At 47.8% G+C, this 20,752-nt stretch overlaps 2 protein-coding genes across 5 annotated transcripts in view; one reads left to right on the top strand and one right to left on the bottom strand.

Moving 5' to 3' along the window:
• LOC131131825 (protein MTSS 2-like) overlaps nucleotides 1–8,633 on the bottom strand; it is a 20,636-nt gene extending 12,003 nt beyond the window's left edge. Inside the window, exons 1-3 of one of the 3 annotated variants that reach the window (XM_078793548.1) lie at nucleotides 8,184–8,633; nucleotides 2,038–2,099; nucleotides 1,892–1,965 (exon numbers count right to left, since the gene is read on the bottom strand). In XM_078793548.1, the coding sequence (XP_078649674.1) occupies nucleotides 1,892–1,965; nucleotides 2,038–2,099; nucleotides 8,184–8,270 (223 nt within the window). In that variant the 5' untranslated portion in view covers nucleotides 8,271–8,633. The remainder of the gene's footprint in view (nucleotides 1–1,891; nucleotides 1,966–2,037; nucleotides 2,100–8,183) is intronic. The other 2 variants (XM_058076756.2, XM_058076757.2) reach the window with 2 other exon arrangements.
• Nucleotides 8,634–12,572: 3,939 nt separating this feature from the next.
• Nucleotides 12,573–15,972, top strand: dhcr7 (7-dehydrocholesterol reductase). Of its 2 annotated transcripts, none has more exons than XM_058076783.2 (8): nucleotides 12,573–12,736; nucleotides 13,585–13,690; nucleotides 13,770–13,992; nucleotides 14,057–14,147; nucleotides 14,207–14,420; nucleotides 14,506–14,710; nucleotides 15,044–15,175; nucleotides 15,247–15,972. In XM_058076783.2, exons 2-8 carry the CDS (start codon nucleotides 13,587–13,589, stop codon nucleotides 15,709–15,711), a joined length of 1,434 nt encoding a protein of 477 aa, XP_057932766.2. In that variant the 5' UTR covers nucleotides 12,573–12,736; nucleotides 13,585–13,586; the 3' UTR covers nucleotides 15,712–15,972. The 2 variants fall into 2 exon arrangements, with proteins under 2 accessions (XP_057932766.2, XP_057932765.2); XM_058076782.2 differs by having other exon boundaries at nucleotides 12,616–12,820.
• Nucleotides 15,973–20,752: the final 4,780 nt, after the last annotated feature.

Genomic DNA, 20,752 nt, shown 5'->3' with positions numbered 1-20,752 from the left:
TCATTAGCATGAAAGCTACACAAACACACACACACACACACACACACACACGCTGATGCACAGCAATGGTCAGCCTCTCGTCTCATTAAACACAAGTTGGCCCTGGAGCAGAAAAACTCACTGAGCTTTCCCATGCTCACTGAACCAGTGTGTGTGTGTGTGTGTGTGCGTGTGTGTGCAACAGAGCGCGTCTTGTGTAGCCGACCTCCGGGACAATGCAGGATTGTGACACAAGGAAGTGTCCTTCCAGAGAAGGATGCAGGGAAGGCATGATGGAGAGTTTGATGTTGGGAGGACAGAGCGAGTGGACCCAACAAAGCTGGGAGGGAGGGGGGGCGGGGGGGGGGGGGGGGTGCGCGGGGGGGCTCTCATGGACATCGTGTTGTTGTGGCCTTCCAGAACATACAAATAGAAACAACCCCATGGACTATCAAGTTGCAAAGGAATCAGACCACGTTCAAATGCGGATCAATGTCACTGTAGCTAATTCTTAGAGGTCACACCCACGACCCCTCCCAGGCCTCCATTTTCCCTCCAATGAACACAATAAGAAAATAATTTCAAATGTTCAAATTTAGTAAAATAGCTAAAATGGTATAATGCTAACAGCTAGCATGCTAACTACTAAATGTTCTGAGGCGGTTCTGTAGTGTCCCGAAATCATGCCATGTTTATATTTGCATTTTGACTTGAGTAAAATCAGTAACATGCTATCATGCTAACAGTTGGCATGCTAACTGCTAAAAGTTCGGAAGTGGTTCAATCACATCCCAACATCACGCCATGTACATATATGAATATTCCATAGTGTCCTGACATCATGCCACATTGGCATGCTAGGTAACAGTCGGCATGCTAAGTAGCAGTTGGCATGCTAAGTGCTGAAAAAGTGATTCTATAGCGTACCTATGTCATGCCATGTTAATATTTGCATTTTTGACGTGAGTAAAATAGCTACAACGCTAACAGTTAGCATGCTAACTATTGAAAATGCTGAGGTGGTTCAATAGCGTCCCAACATCATGCCGTGTTTACATTTGCATTTTGACTTGAGTAAAAGCCATGAAATGCTCTCACGCTAACAGTTAGCATTCCAACTACTGAAAGGCTGAGGCGGTTCTTTAGCTTCCCGATGTTCCCGATGTTTACATCAGCATGGAAGCGCCTCCGTGCTCGGCCGGGAAGCGTCAGACATCTTTGGTGAGGGCTCGTCTGCCATGAGGACAGTTCCCCTCCGCTCGCAGCACCGCGGCTATTTTTCTCCCATTGCCTCTCGACTTGTTGCCTGGCAACCGCCCTTGCACATGTGACCCTGTGGCTTGGGTTGGCTGAGGATAGTCCATGTCACACACGCACACACACACACACACACGCGCAAAGGATGCGTGCCTCTTTGTGTGCGTGTGTCGCTAGGAACAATCCGCCACTGTCGGCCTGTCATTGGTGCACACGAGTCGTCTGTGGCTCGTTATGTTCGCCAAATCAATCGGCTCTTCTTTCACGCCATCGCTTCGGAAACCACAAACACCCGTCACTCTGTGGAAACACGGACAAGGCCCCGGATGGGCCGGGGTGGATGTCCCCGGCACACGTTGCTACAACACGGCGGCAACAGAACCAATGTTGTCATGGCGGCGAGGAGCCGACTGCCCAGTCAGCATTACTAGCGCTGATGCGTGGATGGTAAAGGACGACGCGCATGGCATGCACCACTTTCACACCAACAGCTAACTAGCAAGATGATGACTTTGAAAGACCACGCCCCTCTTTAACAAGCTCCTCCCCCCGCTGGTGGGCGTATTTCTTTAACATGCCATCAGTGGAGACGCTCTAGTCAGCATTTTCAGGATTAAAGCAGCAATAGGTAACAACAGGCGGGTTGTGGTCCTACCTCTGGTGTTGGTCGCCATGTCTGCAACCTTCTGGAAGGCGTCCAGGAAGGCCACGGCTGCCAGAACCGTGGTCCTACAGAGACCGTGACAGTACAGAATTAGCATAAAACTTTCCATGCACGGTGAGAAGCACGGGCGGACTCACCTCAGCTGGGAATGGAGCTTAGTGGCCTTGGCGCTGAAGTCCTCCCATACGGGATAGGAGCACTGGGAACACACAAATGGACCAATGTGACCATCACATCTTTCTCCCCCACAAGTCATCTTCATAAACCATAAACCACGATAAACCATCACCATTAGCCGGCATACGCCCACCACTTGATTGAGGACAGCTTAGGGAAAGCAGCAGGCTTCGCTACACATCTTAAAATCAGTCAGCTACAGACACAAGAACTGCAAGTTTGATCATATTGGTTTTCTTCCGCAAATATGCTAACCTTCCACGATGTTAAAATGTCATGTTAGCACTTTAGCTCACACAGCTATGCTAGCGTTGGAGGGGCAAACCACGAGGCTGAATCCCAAATTGGGTAACTTCAGCGGTTTTGAAATTGGAGTTGAGCAGAGGTATGTTTAGCCGTAAATGGCATGAGGCAGGCTTCGCTACACGTCTTAAAAAGTCAGCTACAGGCATGGGAACACTGAGCATTGTGCTGCTTTTCAAATGTAATGTTAGCACTTTAGCCTCACATAGCTATGCTACATAAAGCTAGCTATGCGTTATGTTCTGTTGTTGTACGTCATATATGACATCTGGAACCGTGTACGTGTCAAAGCGCATACAATGAATGCGATGCTAAAGTGCTAACTCGTGCTGTTGGACACATTAGCATTTAAGCTAGGTCTTACTAAAAGCTAAATACACTAATTTGCTGATTTAGCATACATACCATAATAATATTTTATGTTTAATCAGCATTAGCACGCTTAGGTGAGCGTGTTAGCGAGTGCATCTATCATCAAAGGCTGCCATGACCTTCGACCCCGCCATCTCGCTACTTTGCTAGACGAGGTTCTAACGTGGCATCGGCACGCTGCGACATCTTTGTACCGCGCTTGCTTGCACCCCCACCGTGTCTCCTTCACCCCCCCATAACAGAATCCTCAGCTCCTCATGCGCCTTCCTAATCTACACACTCACACACACACACACACACACACACACACACACGTAGCATCAAAGCGTCGTTGCTAATGAAATTCCTCCCCCCTCTGCTGCTATCTCACCCCCCCAGCTGCAGCCCAGATGACATTACACTTGATCCACGTTGACCTTTCACCCTCATAAAACACCTGACCCGTCAAAATAAAGGAGGGGAAATACAGTATGTGCGCGTGCCGGGGGCGGGGCTTCCTGTGGTGATGTGATGCGCGACGCTTTGATCGTCTTTGATGTAGCATCGTTTCCCCCTTGGTACCACACACACGCGCCCCCGCCCCCCCTCCCAGGGCTGTTTGAAGTGCCCCATGCGTCTTAGGGAAGAGATAACGTGCAGTGACCCCGCCCTGCGCCTCATTAGCATATTTGCCAACTCTCTCGGCGTAGCATCCGGTGTGGGGCGACCGTGTTAACAGCGTCGTGTTAGCATGGCGCTCAGAGTGCGCACGGCCACTGTCCGTGTCACGCAGGCCGTGCATGAGCCTGCCACGCTTGCACGCCATGACGTTACATCATCACTTCCTGTGTCGCACACAGCTTTGCCAGGCGAGGTGTGATGATGCAACTTAAACCTTGGCGTATTTGTCCCGAGGTAACAGCACAGGCAACATGGCGGGGGGAGGGGGGGGCACCTTTGACACTCTGTCCCCTTCAGGAGGAGATGAGCGTATCCTCCCTTCCTGCCGCCCTTTCCCTCTCACGGCCTCTTTGGTTACTTCCTGTTTATCATTCCGCTCCCTCCTTTCGCTTCTCTGGCGTTCAGAAGGCCACGAAATCCATAGACTCTACGATTGGGCCTCACGATGTTTGCCATGGGTTGGGGTTGGGGTGCTGTCCTGACCCCCCCTCACTCAGACAGATGATTATGGCTGGCAAGGTCACAGGGCACAGGACTCAAACCTACAGTCCTGGAAGAATTCCGTTCATGAAATCCTTCAACGTTCCTCCTTTAGGCGCTTAAAAGGGAATTTCTGCAAAACAATATTCTAAATATTTTGGTAGTTAGAGCATAGATAACCTGTTTAGCACCGTTTTAGCATTAGAGCCCACTGGACATGAAATAACAACCCTATAGTCACCATCACCCAACATAGTGGACATAAGAGAATATAAGACACAAACGACTTGAGCTCGGGTGTGTTGCAATGTCTTCCGGACATGTGGACAGGAAGTGAGGGGGAAGGACAGGAAGTGACATAGGTTTGGGGGGGGTTCAGAGTTGAGTTTTTAGAATTTTTATCCCAGTTATTGAGGTCATGTACACCTGCAATAAAAGCCTGTTGTTCTGGCGATCAAGTCTGGTGCTGGTCTCAGCAAGCAAAGACGGACACCCAGTGTAGAATAGTACTACAGTAGTACTAATACTAGTATACTAATAATAATACTAATAATAGTACTTAGTACTCCATCTAGGTGGAAAGTAAGATTGAAACATTTGCTTTAATATTCATATTTTGGGGCCAATAAGCAGCAAACAGCGTGCTGATAAGAACAGCTGAAACCAGTCCACTAAAGTCCTGATCCTTTCTGGTGGCTCCCAGTCCAGCCAGTGTTCCCAGTGCTCCATGGATGAGGAGCTTAGTGTCTCCTCCGGCTCTTTTGTTCCCTTTGTTCCTCCCGCAGCCGCTCAGCAAAACAGAGGAAATCCAGCAGGAGCGACGGAGGGATTAGCCTCGTTCTGGTCTTCATGGTCGCCTGGAGCCGAGTCACACCTTGACGGGAGAGGCCTTGGTGTTCCTGACGTGCTTCCCACTCCGGAAGACCACGGATCTTATTCCTGTTCTCTAACGGTCGACAACGCTAACCCCAGGCTCCATGGAACCCGTCTCCGGCGGCCGTACGGCAGAAGAAGAAACCCTCAGGGGTCCGACTTTTCTTGCAGACTCGCTTTGGGTTTCCTCCTCAGGAGGGGAGCTCCCAGTGCTCCCACTGCTCCCACTGGGAGTGGCACTATGGTGAGCCGGGCTGGATCAGGATTCAGTGTGATCCCGGGGTCACGGCATCCTTCAAGGTGGTCCTCAATCCACCTGCTTAGTTTTGGTGATACCTTTGGTCCTCACTCACCAACACACAATAGTAGGGGGTTCAGGTTAGAGGACTTAGGGTTTAGGATTAGGGGGTTTAGGGGACTGGGAGGCTCGGGTGGTTATGGGATTAGAGGGTTCGGTTGGGGCAGCGGTTCTCGAGTACTTCCTGTCATCGTCTTGTTTGTTCCTTCAGCAAAGATGCTAACCTAGCATGATGTTAGCATCACATGGTCTCGGGCAGACGAAGAAGAGGAATATTGATTGCGTATGATTCCAAATGATGAGAAGGCTCTGACAGGCCTCACAAAAGCAGGGAGGCCATCTTGGCCGCCTCCCAGCCGCCTCCGCCACCCCCCCATTCAGCGTCACTTAACGAGCTCCGGGACTTCAGCGAGTCCGAGATTTTAATGAGCTGGAGAGAGGGAGATGATCCTTCACACGTCCTCCGATTGTGTCAGCTTCCTGGTTATCCCCTCTCTGGCTGAGCTTTTGTCCCGCCAAAATAAAGCTCCTCTGTCAAAGCCGAAGGACGGGAGAAACATCCAAACTGCTCTGAGCTCCTCCATCATGTTCCGTGGGAGCGGGATTTGGAAGGACCGGGTTGGCTCCTCCCCGATTCTAGTCAGCATTCTAGCCACGTTAGATTCCATTAGTAGGTGACTATAGGGCTGTTATTTCATGTTTAGAGGGCTCTAATCAAGTTAAAAACTGTATTGTAATTAAAAGGTGCTGAATGGGTTTTCTATGTCTTTTTTTATGTCTACTATATTGCGTAATAGCAGTGTAAAGGTGACCATAGGGGTGCTATTTGGCGTGCGGAGGGCTCTAATTGTCTTGTTCTGCTATGATAGCATGTGGCACTGCCCCAGGAATCCAAAGAACGGCTGATAGAGCCCAGCTAACCGCTTGCCAAGATGCAACAAGCAGGAAGGAAGGAAGGAAGGAAGGAAGGAAGGAAGGAGGGAAGGAGTGAAGGAGGGAAGGAAATGTCCACGGCAAATCCACACGCAGCAGCCGATAGAGTCCCAACTAAACTAAACTGTTCCAGGTCTCAGGAAGGAATCCTCCTCTGTCCCTTATCTGGAACCAATCAACCACCATTACTTTCACTTCCATGGAGACTGGTTACGTGTTGCCATGGCAACTGGGCCAGCACATGCCATCGGTGAGAAGAAAAGACGACAACGAAGAAGAGCAAAGTTATCATTTGACAGGAAGAAACCTGCTTCACGTCTTCCATCCCGCCGCTGACCACCACCGCGACCCCTGTGTGACCTTTGTGTGTGTTTACAACCACACAGTGTATGTCTGCCGGCGTGCCCCCCCCCAACCCCCACACACACAGGACGAAGATTTACAAGCATGTGGAAGCTTTCCAGGGGTGTGTGTTCATGTCTACACAGCACAAAAGAAAGCAACTACTTAGCATGTTTCACACACACACGCACACGCACACACACACACACACACACCCCCACACACACACACACACACACAGCGTGGACGGCAAAGGGGAAGGGAGGATGGGGCGTGATGGGGGTGTTTATAGGAAGTGTGATGATGATATATTACACAAACCTCCAAAGCAACACTGGCAGGCTTCTGGCAGGCCACAGCATCGTTGTTATGGCAACCATTTCATCTTTCTCTCATCAATGTACTCTTGTAAAAGTACCACCTCGTCTCATAATATCACCTTCTTATTTGTGCTGAATTACAGCCCGAGTAAGGTTTTATTTAGATTACAATTTCTTGCCTCGTTATTTCTCATAATACTAAAATTGCTGTTTTTCTTCATAATGTTGAAATTTTGTTGGGAATTTTTTTCTTCTTCATCATATTGCCATTTGAACATTAACAATTTTCTTGAAAAAATATTGTTTTCCCCTCATAACATCAACATTTTGTTTTTGAAAAATTGCAATATTTTTACCGATACTATTGTCCCTGTATTTGTGGAAAATATCCTGAAAATATTGCCGGTTTATTCTTGTAAAATTCCAAGCTGTGAGGTAGGATGTGTTTGGATTATATTTGGGATTGTTTTGGATTACGTCTTTTACAATGTTGTCTTTTGCAGCATTATTATTATTTACCTTTATTTTTTGCTAAATGATGAGTTTTTTTTCATAATATTGCAACTTTATCCTCCTAAGTTTACCATCATTTCTTCTTGTAATATTATGGGGTTATGTTTTTTACATTCTAATACATTTTGATGATTTTCACAGTTGCTGTGTCACGGCTGTGGATGATGTTGCTAGGCAACCCTTCCGTGAAGGACAAAGCAGGGACTTCCCTTCCTAGGAAGTGTGTGAAGATGATAAATATTTGGACGCGTTTCCCGATATTGCCGAACATGTTGCGTTGAAGGACGGCATCCTATCGTGCCTGGAGATCATGTGATCCAGGACAGGAAGTAGCTCCATGTCGGCTTTAGGCTGATGAAGCTACCACAGCGGCCACGGTTTGACCCTGGACCAGACTATTTCCATTGGCGGTGTATTGAGCGGGTGTACCAGACACGTCGCCATGACGCTGATGGGATGCTGTGAACATGGAGGAGCACACACAAAGACCATGCTGCAGGAGACACAAACAATAGATCATACATAGATGTTACTGCTGGGGTTGGGGGGGGGGGGTCTGACGGCTGCAGGGCTTCTCACGCCGTCACATCAGAAGATCCAGACAGGAAATCAATGAGCACAAAGCAACGATGAAAAGGCCATAAATGAAGGAGGGAAGGGAAGGAGGGAATAAAGATGGCGTCACGTTTTGGGCGGCGTGCACGCGCACCAACTGACACGCGAGGAGGTCGAAGCATAGCTGACCCCCCCTCCCCACCACCCCTTGTATCCGCGCACAGGTGCACAGGCGGTGCGTGTAGCGGAATGTGACGCAAACGTACACGAAGGCTTTGTCCGATAATGGAAGCAGACAGACATGGAGGTTACAGTATTGTAATGATGGGGGGTGGGGTGGGGTGGGGGGGCGATTACCGTCCCTCTTCTCATTACTTTAAATGGAATTACATTTAGTTTAGGATGGGGGGAGGGGAGGAGAGGGTACACGCACCCACACACACACTCGTTCACCTACCTTCATGTCGTTGACAATGGCCTGGAAAAGCCCCCCCAGAGCCCCGCACTCCTTCTCCACAGTCTCCATGTTGGCCAAGTCCACCATCCGGAAAAGAAGAAGAAGAAGAAGAAAGAAAAGAAATAAAAATGTATTTCCACAACGGTCCTCTCTCTCTCTCTCTCTCGCTCTCTCTCTCTCTCTCTCTCCCGTTTCTCCCGGGAAAAGCAGGCAGCGGCGGCACGAGAGGAGGAGGAAGAGGAGGAAGAGGAGGAGGAGGAAGATAGCCCCGTCTCTCCGTGTTGCGACGTGACGACTGCTGCTTCTCTCCGCCGCTCTTCACACGGTACCGGGACGCGCACGCGCATTTTGGTGCAGCCGGCGTGTGCGCTCAGGAGGACTGTGATTGGTTGCACGCGCAGCACGCACACACACCGTGGCGTTGGGTTAACATCGCGTATGACGTCACCACGTGGATCATTCCTTCGCTTTGCTTCTTCCTTGGCTTTTTTTTTTGTTGCGGTGAAGATGCTCAAGTTATTCCTTCATCAGCACCAACTCTCACTTGTTTGCTTTTGGGGGACATCTTCTTCCTGGCCATGGAAGTCTGACCTAAAGTAACAATCAATTAGTGACTGTTACATCATTCGGGTCCTTCCGAGCCCTTCCGACTCCTTCCGAGTCAGCTGAGCTGAAAGTGAAGAAGGAAGTGTTCCTTCAAAGAGGAAGTCAAGCTAGCACGTTTCCTTGTAGAAAGCAGATGTGAGCACTTCAACCGTGGCACAGACCATTTCTCTACGGGGGGTGGGGTGTGGGGGGTCTGTTCCTACAGCCTCCTCACAATATTGCGCAATATTTATGAAAAATTTAAATTTCCAATTATGTTGCCATATTATTTATACAGAATGAATTTTTTTCTATATTATATTGATTTTATTCTTGCAAAATTACAGCTGTTTTTTCTTAGAATATTTCCATTTTATTTTGAAAAATGACTATATTACCTAATATTACCTAATATTGCCATTTTATTTATAAAAATAAAAACATTTTTCTAGTGATATCTCCATATTATTTATGCCAATTACAACTTTTTTCTTACAATATTGCCATTTTACTTTAGCAAAATGATATTACATTTGTCAGAATGTTAAAATTTTATTTCTGCAAAACTATATTTTCCCCATAGTAGTGCCACTTTATTCTGGCAAAATGACAGTTTTGTTCCCCATAATATTTGCATATTATCTATGCCAAACGACAACGCTAACGTTTTCCTGATCATATTTTCATTTTATTCTTGCACAATTCCAAGTTTTTCCTCTCAGCAGCGGGACTTCCTGTCTGTGTGCCGAGTCAGCATGTAAAAAGTGACAAAGCAGCAGGGTGGGTGGGGGGTTGGGGCAAGCCAGCGTCTGCTAATAAGAGGTTAGGCATTGGGGGGCACCCCCCCCCTCCATACACACTGTCCTGGTGTGTATGGAAGAGCAGAATGTAGGTCTGTGCTCGCCTACAGCCATCAGCAACAAATCAGTTCTGCCCCACTTCCTGGAGCAAACACACACACACACACACTCACACACTCAGGCGTGGTTAGCGAGACGTTTGCAAACATTGGAAGCTGATCACTTTCACCCCAGGAAGATGGCAGCAAGTATTTTGACATCGAACATTAGCGTACGCTTGCGTGCACGCAGAGGTTCTTCATGCCAACTTCAATAGAAAGTGTTTTGATGGCGCTAGCTGCAGGCTGAGAGCCCTGCCGCTATCACTCCAGCAGAGGGCGTGGTCTAATAGGAAGTGGTCTATTGGGCATATCAAACCTGTGTACAACCATCTAAATACATTTTGAAGATTAGAGCCCTGTAGACATGAAACAGCACCCCTATAGTCACCTTTCCACACCTATTACCAATAGAAGATATAAATTAGAGTTTATGAAGGCTAAGTTGACCAGAGAGAGGCATGCTTGTGTTGTCATGGTTACATAACACGTGACCCACAGGCATGTTTCCATGAATCTATGCACAGATTAAAGATGTTTATTTACCCCCCCCCCAAGCAGGAAACGCACTTGCGGGGTCAAGGCCACTTTTTGAACATTTAGCTGTCATCATCCCACACTTTCCCACGCTGCATTTGTTCCTTGAACGTGTCATTCCCAGCCAGTGGATCCTTACTGGGGGAGGATGATGTAGTGATGCTGTTTCTTTACCATGGAGGGGGGGGGGCATCAATATTCATGGCCAGTAAATTATTGAAGAGCCATGTCGTCTTAGCATAAAAACGCTTCAAGTAAAGGGGAATATTTCACGTATCCCAGGGGAGCTGATTAGGGGAAGAGCCCCCCCCCCCGCCTTCATTGTCACAATCATATTTCGACATTCTTTGTCACACGCCAGCCGAACACCGCTACAAATATTCTTTCTGTCAGTGAGAAATCTCAACGTTTGATTGGTTGATGCCTTCCCTCGTATCCCAGGAGGTACCGTATCACCCAGGGGGGTCCAAAGTGTGGCCCCGGGGGCCGTTTGAGGCCCCTGGCTGTTTCTTTATTAGCACATTCTAAAAATACAATTTGACAAAAAAAAGTCCTTAGCAAATGTTTCCATCTTGTACGTCTTTTATGGGACCAAATGTTTCCATCTTGTACGTCTTTTATGGAACCTGACCTTTTCTTCATTCGTGTGTCTCCCTTCCAATGCCGCTACATCAACGAGTCACGAGGAGGAAATGCTCTAGGTGGGAAATCAAACACCAACTATTTGGGAAAATGGGTTATAGGTTATGTACAGTGCAGCATCACGCTCGCGGTGTGTGTGTGTGTGTACCGCGTGTGTACCGCGTGTGTACCGCGTGTGTACCGCGTGTGTAGCGTGTGGCCCAGATACCGAGCAGCGCAGCATCCCACGGTCTGCAGACGGCGTAGCAACAAGGCATCTGGAGGAGGGGGAGGAGACGTGGGAATGGAGAGAGAATTCGGGGAGACGGGATGAGGAAGCGGAGGGGTGACAAAGATGGCGGCCATTTGCTTCCCAAGAATGCCGCATGATGGAAGCGGAACGGTCGCTGGTACGGGACATCTTCGAGGTGAAGGTGGCATGGATTCAAGGCAGTACCAGCGGGTTCTTGCCAACAGTTGGAAGTTGACTTCCACCAAGACAATGATCCTAAACACTGCTCCGATTCTACTAAGAGGAACAAGTACAACGTTCTGGAATGGCCACCAAATGGTCCCCAGACCAAAATATGCTTGGAAATCTGTGGTGAGATTTCAAGGGGTCTGTCCATGCTGGGAAACCATCTAACCTGACAACATCCTAAATCCTACGAAGGTCATTCCCCTTCCCATCTATCCCTGTGTTGGTCTGCTGTAGGATATAGTTACCCGGAATGGCTGATCCCAACAACCAGGCATCTAGAATGGAACATCTGGACAATGATCAGGGCCTTTCATGCCACTGGACCCCCCTGACCCCATCACAGGTACCTAAGGTCGGCCCGCCAAGGCAAGTGACATGGCCCATGGTAATGCTAATCAACTTATTCCTTTTTATTGTTGAAATATTGTAATTGTATTATTATTCATTTTATGTAGCTGTATTATACATTTATTATTGGCAATTTTAGTCGAGATTTCAGTTGGTTTACTTCTTTAAATATATTTTTGGGGCTGCATATCGGCCAAGTGGTTAGCGTGAGGTACACGCTCTCTTATTTAACATTTTAAATACATTTATTATTATTATATTTATCATTATTAATATTACTGTAAAACAATACTATTATGTGTAATTTTTCAAACCCTATTTCAATACATTTCGATTCTCTTGAATAGACTCCAACAAGTCGGGTCCAACTTCGTCTATCACGGCTCAGCATCGCCCTCTAGCGGATTGAGCTTGAAACAGCCTTCCTCACAGTTTCATTAACGTTTTCATCTTGAATATATATTTGTACATTTTAGGTCAGACGAGCTTTAAGATTGTTGGGATGTGTTGTGTACTAGAACCGAGAGTAGGGACCTTGGGAAGTCGGGAATGCTGGGATCTGGTTGGTATGATGCAGAGGAGGAAGTAGACATCCTGTCTCCAGGAGACCAGAAGGAAAGGTAGCAAGGCTAGAAGTTTAGGACCAGGGGTCCACTTGTTCTATCATATGCCTCATGACAATTATTGAGATGATTACATAATAGTGTATGATTATCTGCCTGGTTTTGGGCTCTGTTCATCCAGAGAGGAACTTATCAGCAGGTTAGCACTGAGGTGTGTATGCTAGTCTAGTCAGCCATTCAAAAGAAGCCCAGCTGTCAGGCGCCGGTGGCTTCAGTGACCGTGAGCCAATCAGAGACCAGGAACACAGCTCGGTTCCGCCCTAGTCTCCCTCTCGGGCAAACCGATTGGCTGCTCTCATGAGGCCTTTCCTGTTAGAGGCGGTGCTATGTTCCATAACGGTGAGCAGCATCCAGCTGTGACGGGAGGACAGGACGAGCAGATTCCGGAGAGGAGAGCGAGCAGAACCCTGCCAAGTCTTTTTCTACTCGGTTGTCCAGCGGTTGGTGTTAGAGTCAGCAGGTAAAACACCCGGAACACGACACAGGTCATTTTGGGCGTAGAAAATCTAGTGCAATTCGGGAAGTCACCCTCCAGCACGAGCAGGTAAACATCAAGCTAGCATGGCTAACTCACACACAACCGGAGTGTCGGTTATTTTGGTTTTACAACATCATTTGTCGTACTAAATTAACTAGAAGCCTTTGAACTTTTTAAACTTTTTAATTAACACGTTTCGATTGTTTAAAGATCCGATTTCCCCACGGAGGAGTAATGACGTAACACCTATTGTTGTTTTCTTTCCCCACGGAGGAGTAATGACGTAACACCGGATAACTCACCCATAACACGGAGGGAAAAGTGCATCCCAACTTTGACATTTTTGGGTTTTTTTCGCATTGTAATTTCGAAATTGAAGAAATCATAATTACATATAATTTTTTGAACTTTAGTCTGAACATATAGCTTTGGGAAGTTAGCTTAGGTTGGGAAAAAGTTATAGGAATAAAGTCATTTTGGGAATAACTTTATTCCCATAACTTTTTCCCAACCTAATTTTATTTACTTCCTACTTTAGATTTGGTGTATTTTTAATAGTAAAAAGTGAAAAAGTGTGAAAAAATAATGAATGGAAAAAATTCAATTGACTTAAAAGATCATTCACTAATTCACTAAAATATAAAAAAATAAAAATAATAAAAAAAAAGTTGACTTTCATAAGTCTTTTTTCTTTAATATTTGAACTTTAAAATATTATTTTCCTCATAAACAACAACTTTCCCTGTAAATATTTAGCATTGATACGGTACTGTGGTAGTTGTCCTCCAATGATGACATTTTTCCGTATGTCATCGTCATCCTCGGTCCAGACATGAACGGCGCAGCGTCCACAGAGGTGACGAGGAGGCGTGTCCAGAACGGCGGGGGTGGACGGGCGCATAAGGAGCAGCAGGAGGCGCAGTGGGGGAGAGCCCGGTGAGGCGCATCACAGCACATCATAGCAACCCCCAGGCGATGCGGGAACACGTCGACTGATGTCTCCGGTGTTCCTCAGGGAGGTGGACTGGTTCTCCCTGCTCGGGGTGGTGGCCCTGCTCTGCTTGGCCCCGTTCATCGTCTTCTTCTTCGTCATGGCGTGTGACCAGTACCAGTGCTCCATCTCCCAGCCGCTCCTCCAGCTCTACCGCGGAGAGACCACCCCGCTCGCCATCTGGGCCCGCGTGCCCTTCTTTACCTGGTCGGCTGCCAAGATCTACGCCGTTTGGGTGGCCTTCCAGGTACGACTTTGAAGGCAGCACGTAGCTTCTTTTTGTTTCTAGACGACGGCGTTGTTGCTTCCAGGTGGTGTTGTACACCTGCCTTCCCGACGTCCTGCACAAAGTCCTTCCCGGCTACGTCGGGGGAGTCCAGGAGGGAGCGCGAACCCCCGCAGGTAATGCCGCACGGCCCCAACAGGGAAGCATGGCCTTGACAGCGTACGTCTCCTTGGAGGTCTGATCAACAAGTACCAGATCAACGGGCTGCAGTGCTGGCTGCTCACGCACTTCCTGTGGCTGGCCAACGACCGCTACTTCCGCTGGTTCTCGCCCACCATCATCTTCGACAACTGGATCCCGCTGATGTGGTGCGCCAACGCGCTGGGCTACGCCGTCTCCACCTTCGCCTTCGTCAAAGCCTACTGGTTCCCCACCAACCCGCAGGACTGGTGAGGGCCACGCTTGAACGGCTACACCAGGACCACTTCCTGGGAAACGGGAATAAACGATATTCCCCACGGTGTCTCCGTACAGCAAGTTCACCGGCAACGTCTTCTACAACTACATGATGGGGATCGAGTTCAACCCGCGCATCGGCAAGTGGTTCGACTTCAAGCTCTTCTTCAACGGGCGGCCGGGCATCGTGGCGTGGACCCTCATCAACCTGTCCTACATGGCCAAGCAGCAGCAGCTCTACGGCCACGTCAGCAACTCCATGCTCCTCGTCAACCTGCTGCAGGTCAGCTCGGGCGAACGCCCTCAAAACGGGTCTCGTACTACGGGCCCGACTCATTTTCAGGTCAAATTCCATCATATTTCATCACCGTTTTATTCATCACGCTCAGTTTCATTTCTAGATTTTTCCCACTTTAAATTCATTTGATGTTTTTTCATTTGTTAAATAGTAAAAATAAAATTGATTTAAATAAGTGCCAAAAATAATTTTACTGAATATAAAATATACAATCCACTTAAATAAATGTATAAAAAATAACGAACATAGTAAAAATAATTAAATGAAATGAAAATAAAGTTGGGAAATTTAAATGAAATTTTGGAAATTTCCCGTCAGGCCATCTATGTGTTGGATTTCTTCTGGAACGAAGCCTGGTACCTGAAGACCATCGACATCTGCCACGACCACTTTGGCTGGTACCTGGGCTGGGGGGACTGCGTGTGGCTGCCCTACCTCTACACGCTACAGGCCAGTCACCGGACGCACGCACTAAAGCCCCCTTGCTGGGACCCGGACTAACGTGCTGTGATGTCGTGCAGGGTCTCTACCTGGTCTACCACCCGGTGAGTCTGTCCCAGCCTCACGCCCTGGCGGTGCTGCTGCTGGGCCTGCTGGGGTACTACATCTTCCGCTCCGCCAACCACCAGAAGGACCTGTTCCGCCGCACTGAAGGCGCCTGCACCATCTGGGGCGGCAAGCCGACGTACATCGAGTGCTCGTACCGCTCGGCCGACGGCGGCGTGCACCGCAGCAAGCTGCTGACGTCGGGCTTCTGGGGCGTGGCGCGCCACTTCAACTACACGGGCGACCTGATGGGCTCGCTGGCGTACTGCGCCGCCTGCGGCTTCGGCCACCTGCTGCCATACTTCTACGTGATCTACATGACCGTGCTGCTGGTGCACCGCTGCGTGCGCGACGAGCACCGCTGCGGCGGCAAGTACGGCAACGACTGGCGGCGCTACACGGACGCCGTGCCGCACCGTCTCGTCCCTGGCGTCTTTTAGGATGGAAGCACATATCTATTTTACAACAACAAAGGAAGACACGCTTCATATTTCCATACCGTGCACATCCGCTGCTTTTTTATTCTCAACCCGAGCCAAAGGTAAATACTTGGCAAACGCGAGTGCTGCCGCCACACACTTGGACCAAACATGGATGACATTATACAATACTGAACACCAGCTAAAAACATGACTGATGAATCAAGGAAAGACTGACACTGTGAAGCAGATGCCTAGAGGTGTTCACATCAGCAGCACCCTGACCTAATAAATGATCAACTTTGCTCACATCATTCAACTTCCTGAAATGGCACCCATGCAACTTCTCATCAAGCAGACCAGTTGTCAGACCAGCACGCTACAACTTGTCTCTGTTTCTTCTGCTAACAACTTCTTTTCTCCTGAACACTTCTCTCTACACTTTGTACACTTTGTATACGTCATGCTTTTAACGCCACTGCACGCCACTGCGCAAGAACCCTCCGGTTAGTGCACAAGAATCCTTCAGTTAGTGTACATGACCACACTAGTTGGTGCACAAGAACCCTTCAGTTAGTGCACAAGACCACACTAGTTGGTGCACAAGAACCCTCCGGTTGGTGCATAAGCACCCTCCAGGTAGTGCACAAGAACCCTCCAGTTAGTGCACAAAACCTCACTAGTTAGTGCACAAGAACCCTCCAGTTAGTGCACAAAACCTCACTAGTTAGTGCACAAGAACCCTCCAGTTAGTGCACAAAACCTCACTAGTTAGTGCACAAGAACCCTCCGGTTATTGCATAAGAATTCCGTCCAATTGATTGGTCATCATGAAAGATGAGATCGATAGACTAGAGAGAACAAAGGTGTCCAAACGTTTTCCACAAAGGGTGCATACATAGAAATTAGGGATGGGGGGGGCCCTGATACATTGTCTACATTAAAGATGCTAAAAATAAATCCAATGTACGTCAATCAAATTTTAGTAGGTAAACTTATGTTTCAAGCTGTACTGCACCTTGCTGACGCTAGAGGGCTGCAGAGGGCAGATAATCCGATTCATGAATGAAGGATTGTTGTGTTCCTGTTGTACAATGACGAAGTTAAGGACAATAAAGTTACAAATAAAGCAAAACTAATCTGATTAATACTCCAAATGGATTTATTGAGCATTTGGGGCTAGGAAATATTTAATCATGCGACTGAAGATTGTTGGGGTATTCTGCAGATGTCAGCAACTATTTCTTGAAGAGAAGACATGGACGTGAATAAGGCGTCATTGTCCTATCAGGTTTAGGATTCCTAAAGCAGGAAGTGCATCACATGACACGCAGCCTCGTTGAACCAGGAAATAGAAAGACGGACAATCTTTTTTTGGAGCGCACTAAGCGCTGCGCTGTTGGATTTGCAAGTGAGCGTGAAAGAGGCGCATTGTGGAGGCCTCCTGTTGCAGCTGCATGAGGGGGCAGGTGGGGGGGACCGGGGGGGCGGAGGGTGGGTCTGCCAGGAACCCTGGGAGGCGAGAGAGAAGAGGATAAGAAAAGCACAATGGCAGGACTCGCAGCTCTGTTCTAGGCAAGGTGCTTTCCCTGCAGTTTTTATGGGAGGCTTTGCGGCGTGAGGGCGGCGTGCCAGCAGGGCGGGGGGTGCGGTGGGGTGGGGGGGCCTCCCAGGAAGGAAAGTACATGATTTGTCAGCAGAACCTTTGCATTGTAAATAATGCAGAGTAGTAAGAAGTGGTAAGTGAGTGGGAATTCCTCTGACTGACGTGTGCAGGCTTGTTACACGCCAGCACATCAACAACGCCACGGCGCCAGCGACAGGTGGCTGCGGCCGTCAGGGAGGATTCCATCTCGTGTTTGGTTGCCACGGAGACGGACGCTGGAAATCCATTAGTGTGTGTGGCAGAATTCCCCGGATGGCGGCCAGTTGTCCGGAGAGCATGTTAAGGCTCACCAGGCCGCGCCCCTCCCGAGTATTTGGACCGCAGCTGGCTATCGCCGACCTCTGACCAAGGTCGCACCATCGATGACGCTCGCCACAATCCAGCATGACAGCCATCCCTCGTTCCCGCTCGTCCCACAATGCTTCACTCCGTCTTCCTGTTGGTCAGGAATCTGAGTCAAAGATCCTTTATTTGACAATATGACCAAAAGCTGTCCGTGTTTCAGTGTCCCGAGATGCTTCACTCCGCTGTGAAGCAGCAGACGCTCCACGTTGTTAGCCGTGACCTTTACGTGTCGCTTTCAGCGCTGACATGAAGCCAGAGACGGAAATAAACGGCAAACACATGTTGGGTTTAGCGCAGGAACACGCGTGGAGACGGATGACGGTCAGCGGGAGACGTTCCAACCACGCCGGCCGCTCCCGTCCACGCCCTGCGACTCCCCAGGGCCTCACGAGGAGGAGAAGGGAGGCCACGCCTTCACTTCCCTCTTCTTCTACCACGACTGATGACATTCTCGTGCTTTTATTCTTTCACTCCATGGCAAATCTGAAGCAACTATATCATCTATACATCATAAATGCCGTATGTATTCCTCATATTTCATCCTTCGTGCAGGTGGAGAATAAGCATTATATAATAATAACTACCCCACAGTGTACTTGGTTGAGGTTAGCCATGCTAATTAAATATGATCATTGCTACCCAATTGCACCTTAAAGCTATGGAGGCTTTCACCAGCAGAGGCGCTGTTGCTTCGCACTCAACCACTTCTCTGTGTAGAAGTGAATACGTGCAAAAACTACTCAAAGATCCTGTATTTAACAGGACCACACTGCAGTTTTTAAGGAATCTGTTGTAAAGATGCAAATCATAGATCCTCTATATGACAGGAGCACTGTTGTTTTCCAGCAATGTGTTGCAAGACCACGAGTCAAAGATCCTCTATGTGGAAGCAGTACTCTGCTGTTTTACAGGAATCTCTAGCTAGGATTTATGACATTCATATTTCACAACCAAATATGGTCATCACCAGCAAAGTTCCAGTAAAATAAGACGAAATCACCTCCACTTTCACAATAAATTCACTAGTCAGCAGTTCACAAGTGTGTCATCTTACCGTATATGAAGCATATTACAAGCTGATAGTAAAATCTTACCTTCCAAATGTGTCTCTTTTCTACTTTTAGCCGTCTTTAGCGAATAGAATGGAATCCTTCCGGCCGGTTCATCCCCAATCATGCTTGAAACGTTCGTCACTTGGTCGTTGTACTTCTTTGTTTCTTTCGGCTTTTTTCCTGATTACGGAGTCGCCACAGCGGAATACTTATTTTGGTCACTTGGTCGTCGTACAGTCAGTCAAAACAACGAAAATTTTGCCGCCATAGAATAGGCGGACATATTGGATTTCTCTTAACCAATCACACACCGTGTTGTTGGACCACGTGAACATCGCTCAGCCAATGACCGTAACAAATAGTCACGCTCGTTGAAACGATATACTGTAATGTAACATCAGATTGTTAAGATAGCGATACAATTAAAGATAAAAAATAAACATAAAAATACATAATATACAATCAAAGATATTTGGTATAATTATTATCACAATTATACGTGACATTTTATCCCTTGATACATTTTATTGACGTGTTTTTCCATGAGTTAAAAGCAGGGAGTGTATATTGACAAAGTATGCTAGCTGCTGCTGTAGGGTGCTGGAGGCTGGGCATGATGTCATCACCGACAAGGGCGCTTCCTTTCTCTATTTTCTATTTCCTGCCTCCACTTCCTACTTCCTGTCTGGTTGCAACTCCTGTGTCATGATGTGGAAGGAACATACTTGCACTTATTTGCGTCAGGAAGCATCCATATTCTTCTCAGTACACTGCATATGTACACTCTGTACACTAATTACCGATAATGTACACTCAGTACTTTTCATCTCCACTCAATACACTTAGTACTCTACATGTCCACTCAGTACTCTACGTGTACACTCACTATACTCAGTACTACAACTACAAAAAGCAGGGTACGTTCTGTAGGTGTGCATTAAGTATACTACCTATTACATGTCTGTATGGTAAGTACACTATACGTACAGTAGGTTTACAAAGTACTCTACATCTTCAGTGAGTATGGTAAGTACATCTACAGTAGGTACTGGCAAGTGCACTTCATGTACAGTAAGTACATGACATGTACAGTAAGTACACTTTATACTTCATGTGTATAATAAGTACTGAAACAGAGAGGGTTCTGGACACAAGTACACTCAATACTCTTTGTGTACAGTGTGTACACTAAGTACTTACTTAAAGTACACTACATGTGCAGTAAGCAGCGTAAGGGTGCCCGAAGGTGGAATGGAACTCGGGTCTCCTAGCTATGTGGCCTACACGATATATTCCCATAAAAGACCTTTACATGCATGTGTGCGTGTGTTTGTGCGTGTGTGGGTCCGTGCTATTAGCAACCACCCATCCATCATCCTCCAGACTCCGCCTCCTGCATCACATGACCACACCTGAACAGCCATGCCTTTATGCTGCCTTGTACACTTCTCCTTGCTCCCTTCCTTCCTTTCCTGCTTTGTCTTTGGTTGCCCACCTTGTGTATATTTATGTTAGCACATTGTGTCCATGCTAATGCGTTCCCACGCTACTGTGTGTGTGTGTGGGTGTGTGTGTGCGTGCGCGTGTGCGTGCGTGTGCGCGTGCAGGAAGCCCAACAGTCAGTCCATTAGCCTGATGGAGTTTCTATTAAATTACAAAGTCTCTCCGTCTCTCTTGTCTTGTGCCCCAGCCCCCAACTCCCCACAGCCAATCACATTAGTGCTCTTATCTCATTTGCTGAGACTGTGCAGGCACTGGGGGGGGGGGGGGGGGGGGGTTATGATGTGCAGGCCAACAGAAGGAAGGACGAGACCTCATAAATACAGAAAGGTTAATTGATATCAATCTGTGTGTGTGTGTGCCATCACTTCATAATAAAAGTCTTTGTATGGAATACACACGCCGTCTGCACACCAACGACGAGCGACAAATGACTACTTGTTAGTCCAAAGTGGGCGTTATGGTGTCGTTAGACGGCAACACGACATCATCGGATCAA

Source organism: Doryrhamphus excisus, linkage group LG1 (genome assembly GCF_037039965.1).
Source record: "Doryrhamphus excisus strain RoL-2023G ecotype Guam linkage group LG1, RoL_Dexc_Guam_v1.1, whole genome shotgun sequence".
NCBI classification, from domain to species: domain Eukaryota; kingdom Metazoa; phylum Chordata; class Actinopteri; order Syngnathiformes; family Syngnathidae; genus Doryrhamphus; species Doryrhamphus excisus.
Note: the sequence above shows the minus strand (reverse complement) of the source record. Positions and strands in the feature narration are given on the sequence as shown.

What these genes read in the sequence shown, in the direction of transcription:
- dhcr7 (XM_058076783.2), top strand. Translation starts at nt 13,587, where the DNA reads ATGAACGGCGCAGCGTCCACAGAGGTGACGAGGAGGCGTGTCCAGAAC. An exon ending in CCGTTTGGGTGGCCTTCCAG is followed by an intron (nt 13,993 to 14,056) that starts GTACGACTTTGA and finishes TGTTGCTTCCAG; the next exon opens with GTGGTGTTGTACACCTGCCT. An exon ending in CCCACCAACCCGCAGGACTG is followed by an intron (nt 14,421 to 14,505) that starts GTGAGGGCCACG and finishes GTCTCCGTACAG; the next exon opens with CAAGTTCACCGGCAACGTCT.